The sequence below is a fragment of the Loa loa genome (genome assembly GCF_000183805.2).
Source record: "Loa loa unplaced genomic scaffold supercont3.117, whole genome shotgun sequence".
NCBI lineage: Eukaryota > Metazoa > Nematoda > Chromadorea > Rhabditida > Onchocercidae > Loa > Loa loa.
In genome coordinates this window covers 94,324-100,164 of record NW_018108297.1, presented here as the reverse complement: position 1 = coordinate 100,164, position 5,841 = coordinate 94,324, and the positions used below count along the sequence as shown (strand labels likewise).

General features: G+C 33.8%; 1 protein-coding gene across 1 annotated transcript; it reads left to right on the top strand.

The window, feature by feature from the left end:
• Positions 1-712: 712 nt before the first annotated feature.
• LOAG_04129 (hypothetical protein) lies at positions 713-5,080 on the top strand (the record flags this gene model as incomplete). The annotated part of the gene is made up of 14 exons (XM_020446514.1): positions 713-829; positions 1,350-1,573; positions 1,767-1,794; positions 1,913-2,018; positions 2,352-2,494; positions 2,724-2,785; positions 2,925-2,985; positions 3,147-3,226; positions 3,320-3,397; positions 3,563-3,682; positions 3,849-4,086; positions 4,230-4,329; positions 4,485-4,582; positions 4,856-5,080. 14 exons carry the CDS (start codon positions 713-715, stop codon positions 5,078-5,080), a joined length of 1,680 nt encoding a protein of 559 aa, XP_020303156.1.
• Positions 5,081-5,841: the final 761 nt, after the last annotated feature.

The window sequence follows — 5,841 nt, the reverse complement described above, 5'->3', positions numbered from 1 at the left end:
GTGCTCTGTTGTTGCAGTAAATTGTTAGTCTTATTGATCAAGTAAACTAGCTAAACATATCACATACTACTATGTAAATAAGCGAAACTTCACGCCAATTATTTTTAGATCAGCAATATATGTAGAAATGCTGCAAGCTGCATCCGAACCCGTGCAACAACCCATCTTCGAATTGGTAATTAAATCGGAATAGTGGTGTCATCTAGAAGAACTGTACTTGTCTAGATTACATTAAACTCTCTTGTTCTTTTCCAGAAACATAAGCATTTTGCAAAATCTTCACAATTACTGATAAAAGTGAATATTTGTAAAATTTCTTAATATCTGTAAGATCTTTTTAATCATCATTATTTCTCATCCTGTCGTATATATTTTTAATCCCCCATTGTCTCCCATTCTGTCATATGTCTTTTCTAATTTCCAGTTAGTGTATTTCAAATCCTACCAATCTTTCTTCATTCATATGATTTTCTACTGTCTCTCAGTTATTAATGGCATTTTTTATGAAGCATTCTGTAAGGTTAATAATCCATGATATACTTCATTTAATTTCAGATTCTATTCTTCAGTTGAAATTTTGCAAAGTTTTATTCTTCATGTGTGCGAAAGGCAGTGCAAGGATAACCTTAGTGGTTTATCAACTTACCGAATTTTGCCAGCAATAAAGGAAGTAATTATCCTGTTATCAGTTGGTGATTATTAATAAGCTGATATGAATGATAGAAATGGCATAGAAGCATTTGATACGCCACCATGGGAGAAGTTTGGTCGCTGGGTGTATTGCATCTGTGTAGTGACATTCGATCTTGAACTGGGACAATCAATTGAAGTAAGTATTCGATTTAAATTAGTTTGCCCGAAAGAGTCTTACTTCGAAACTCTACTTAATTGAAAGTCAAATCTGAAATAGCAGAATGGCAAACAGTTAAAGTATTTTTTACAAGATTTCTGAGATACTGTGCCACGCATCACGTCACTGATAGGTCGAAAATTGAGCAGTTGGATAGAATTCATAGAAAGCTAGGCAGTTGCGGATTAGTTTTTACAAATTAATTTCCACGACCTTCTTAAGATCAAATGTAGAAGTTTGGAATTCTAACTTCAAATTCGGGAAATTTTGTATATTATCACTTAATTTTTAAATTTGGAGTCAGTCTCATGCTGACAATTGCTGGGTGTATTGCATGTTTGTAGTGACATTCGATCATGAACGGAGACGGTCAATTGAAGTAAGTATTCGGTTTGAATGAGTTCGCTCCAAAGATTCCTGCTTTTAAATTTTGCTTAATTGAAAATCAAATTTGGAAATTCCATGTAAAGGAAATCATTCTTCGTTTTTCGTTTTCCAGGTAGTCTATCCTGGTGATGCACAGTTAACAGTTAATGAGAAAAGTAGTATATGTTACTTATCATTCCCGGATTCCAATTGTGGCATGTCACGTGACACCAATTTTCATTTCCGAATACGTCGATCATCTGGTTCTGATTTATCTGCATATGTTGCATATTCTGAACTCGTACCGGCTGCTGTTGATGCGGATCCGCAATACTTTTATGGGTTTGTTCATTCCAGGTTTGTCCTATGTGTCTTTATTACTCAGAAATTTTTTTTTTTTGTGTTCATGACAATATCAAGATTTTGCAAAAGATCAGCACATTGGAAAATTATAGTTTTTTCTTCTTTTTTTAAATTTCACGAATGCATCTTCATTGATATTTCGCTTTCTCGTCACTCGCATGTTTCATATGTATGGTTTGATTTGCAGGCAAAAAAAGACTCTTCTTTGCCACGTGGTTACTTCCAAAAGGTTTGCTTCTCAAAATATCAAAATTTTTAGTTTTTTAATTTGTTGTAGTTTAATCTTGGCGATTATTTGATTTCTAGATGAATATATAAGGTTATCACTTGCAGAGTCTTGTTTTAATAACAGTGTTGCCTCTTTTTGATCTCTTTTCACTTGCTGTCGGTGTGATTGCACAAGGCTTTTTCGATTCTGGAGAGCCAGCGATCGAAGCGGGTAGAGTTACACTATTAAACACTAAAGTTTCCGATGTATTTTTTTGATCAGCTTTTATTTTTATTATGGGATAAATACCTCGTTTGTAATCTTCTTGTTATTCAGGTAACGTTTGTGGTATCAGGAAGCATAGATTAACGCTGACATATTTCGAAGCATGCAATAAATTCATTATAACTGCTGTATCCCTTAGAATTTCTTTCCTAGCCATTCTGTTTTATGTATCTTAGTTAAATGTTGCCAAAGACTATTTATACCAGCAGGATAAGTGTAGCAGTTTACCGTTCCGTTCTCTCTTCTGCAAAATAATCATTTGCACATCCACTGTTTTAGCCTGCCATCATATTGATCAGTGGTCAATTCCCATCCCTGGTATCGTGCTTTGTCTACCACTGATGGGAAATGTGATACAGTGTCGGATTCCATGCCAGATTGATATATATTCACCTCAAAAAAGTTATCTTATAAATGCTAAAGTAAGTTTGTTAAGTAAATATGGGTTGAGGTCAGACATCATGCGGTGATTTATTTGCAAAAAAGCAGGAATCATCTTCGTTTTCTACTTTTAAACCCAATTTTGCTTTATAACGGGCTCATAACATTGTTCATTTCTCGAAAAATATGTTTTTTTTTTCTCAAAAGGAAAGTTTTATTTCTGGAGAAACAAAAAGAAAATTCATGATTCAAGTATCTATAAATTTTCAGTTGATGTCACCCAGTAAAAATCCAGTTTTGTTATCCATAATGAATAAATCGAATATTCGTGGGTAAGTTGATAAACCAATTTGATTGAGTTTTTTGAATGGATTAGGTGGGAGAAGGTTAGAAACATGTTGATTTGGGCCGTATTTGTTCCTGGACATATCTAGGTTTTTCCTCATTACGTTTAAAAAGAACTCATTTCAGAAATTTATTGTTTGTTGCTAATCATGTGCAGTTATTATGGGAATTAGTATTGACTGGAGAGGTAATTTTTGATATGTTTTTTTCCTGTAGCTGTTTATTTTCCTTACATATCTTATAAGGATGTCTCATTAAGTTACGGTTTGTACCTTATAATTTATAAGTTGGGGAAATCTGGACTGAACTGAAAGTGTAGCTTTATAATTGAACAGAAAATTATTTCAGCCAATCGTGGTGCTAGCTCAAAATCCGTCAGATTGTTCTACGTTCGTGCAGTCTCTCATTTCTTTGATATGGCCTTTAAGGTATTTATATGCAAATATGTTACGTTTACCTTTTCTTTTTTCAATGACTTATGTTCAAATACGTCTTTCAAATTTTATTATGGGTGGTTTCAGGTGCTCCAGTGACTATCGACCCTTCTTTACAATCCATGATGCTGAATTCCGGGAGTATTCGTCAAGAACTGACCCATGGTAGTCGTTTTCTTTACTTCTGTTGAATAATGAGCAAATAAAAGGTGTCTTCGCGATTTAGTCGTTAAATTTAACAAAAAGTTTAAAGCCAGTAAGTCGTTAAATTTCCTCATTTTTTCGTTTTTTTTCTTTGTTTTTTTGACGTTCCAAACTCTTTTGTTATAGGCCAAATGTAATTCTCGGAGTAACCAATCCGTTCTTTACAAAAGTATTTCAAAATTGGCCCCATATTATTCGCCTCGTTCCTTCACAAGAGCAACAGATCCCTGTTGGAGGGAAAAGGAAGTATATCTACTTTTTTATCGTTGTATTAGGAAATGTTTCATTTTCCCTTTGATTGGAATTTCGAAAACAAAGTTATCAGGATTTATTTATTTAATCAGACGTTTCTATCAGTCCACTTTTTGATATCATTCCTCGACTGATTTCCTAAACATTGTAAACTTTGCAGAAAAATCTGGAATAAACGTGCTCTCGAAACGAAATATGGCTTATTTAGTCAATACAAAATGTTTCTCCAAAAGGATAAGACACTTTTCAAAGATGTTTTGAAGGCTAGCAATTCAAATTGCACTGATGGAACAGAACTACAACAGCGGATACTTGACTTGACGCAGAATTTCATGATGCCTTTGGAGAATTATATTTCATCATTAATGCCTCTGAAAAAGCATTTGTCACCTTTCAAAGTACTTTGTTTTTTCAAAGAACGTATTTCCCTTGTCAAGAAGCTTGTGTTATTCGTAGTTGGGAAATTTCAAAAAAACATGATTCCATCGCTGATGCATTCCTCTCTGCCTAAGGGAGAACTTTCTTATATTATTTATTGCAGAATGTCCCGCAGATTTATCCGTTTGTAGTGGAGAACTTCTTTACTGCCTTGGATGAGACAAGAGTTATGCAAACATCGGGTATCAGAGGTGATTGGCGTGGTAATTTTTTTTGCGTTTTCTTTTTTTTACCATCTTTTTTCTTTTTTTTTCACTGTTTAGAATTTGCTCAGCTCCTCATAAAGATTGAGGAAAACCTCGAACAAAATAATCAGGGAAAACAATTAAGGCTGGTTAAATTGGAATGTTCATTTCAGGATTGTATCAAAAGTTTACAACTTCACTAAATTTTCAAGATTGGTTGTCTCGCAGAAGGGCTGATTTGGAACGACAGTTGCGACTCCTATATTTAGAAGTATGTTTACTGCTAAGAATTATCAATTATTGGATTCTATTACTGCTTATGCAGGGAACTTTTAAAGTTATTCTCAAGATATACAAACAAGGGAGGGCAGAGAGGGAATACCTTGCGAAGAAACAGGAAAATTGAAAAATGAATGGGAGGTGATGTTGAGGCTTTTTATGATTTTTGTCGGTTGATATTCGATAAACGCAGAACTCAGATTATCCATGAAGTGACATACTGGGTAGGGCTTTAAGGTACGAGTCTATAAACATTTCATTTTAGATGCTGTGTAGCGCAGATTTCAGCAAGGAAACACTTCATAAACGTCCACAGGTTGAAATCGTTGACCTTGTCCTCAAACTAAGCGATCGCATCCAGAATTTGGATGAAGCATCCGAAACTTCGCGTGTTCGGTTACAATCACAAATTTCCTCAATTTTAGCATGCGTAGATGACGATTTGAAGTCAGTATTGCTCTCTAACTGCTCTTTGAGGAATTGTATTTAATGTAGCTGAATCATAGGTAAGTTATGTAATTGAATTGTTCATGTCGTTCAGTTTCAATTACTGTTGTTTTTTTTTTTTCCATTTTCGGGGTCGAAAAATTCCTCGAATACTTAACTGTGCCATGCAGTAATCTGTGTATATTCCAAAGGGAACTGAAGCGCATACAATTTTAAAGAAACGAGTCAATGTCAGCTGTTATTGCTTTGATTTGCTGCAAGTCAGGAGTTGGATTTTTGAAATTTTAAAAGTTCTCCCTTTAACAATCGAAGATTTCTGTGGAAATCTGAGAGATAAAAACAAAGTCCAAGATTCCTAGCTGATTTTGATAAAAAAAAAGCTAAGCTGATGTACATCATTGTTACTTAAATGTTACCTTTTTTTTTCAAAATATTTCTAACAATACCTGAACTACCTAAATATAGCTCTTTACAGATATTCCATGTTTTAATATTGAGTAGGTTCAAATGCTATTTCTTTCTCTATTTTTTTTATGATATCATTTGAAGCAGTCTTCTGAAATTTTATCTTTTTTTGGTATCATTGTAAGTAAACTTTATCTCTTTTTTTTGTGCCGACGCAAGATAATTTTATATTACTTCTTTCCAGTTTGCTCAGCAACGTTTTATGCCTTATGTAGATTGCATAATCAGTTGTTATTTTGCATTTATATTGTATCGTGTTTCTTCTTCATTACTGATATATCATATCCCAAATATTGTTACCAAACAGTTAGCTAGCTGAAAAAAAATGCAAAATCAATG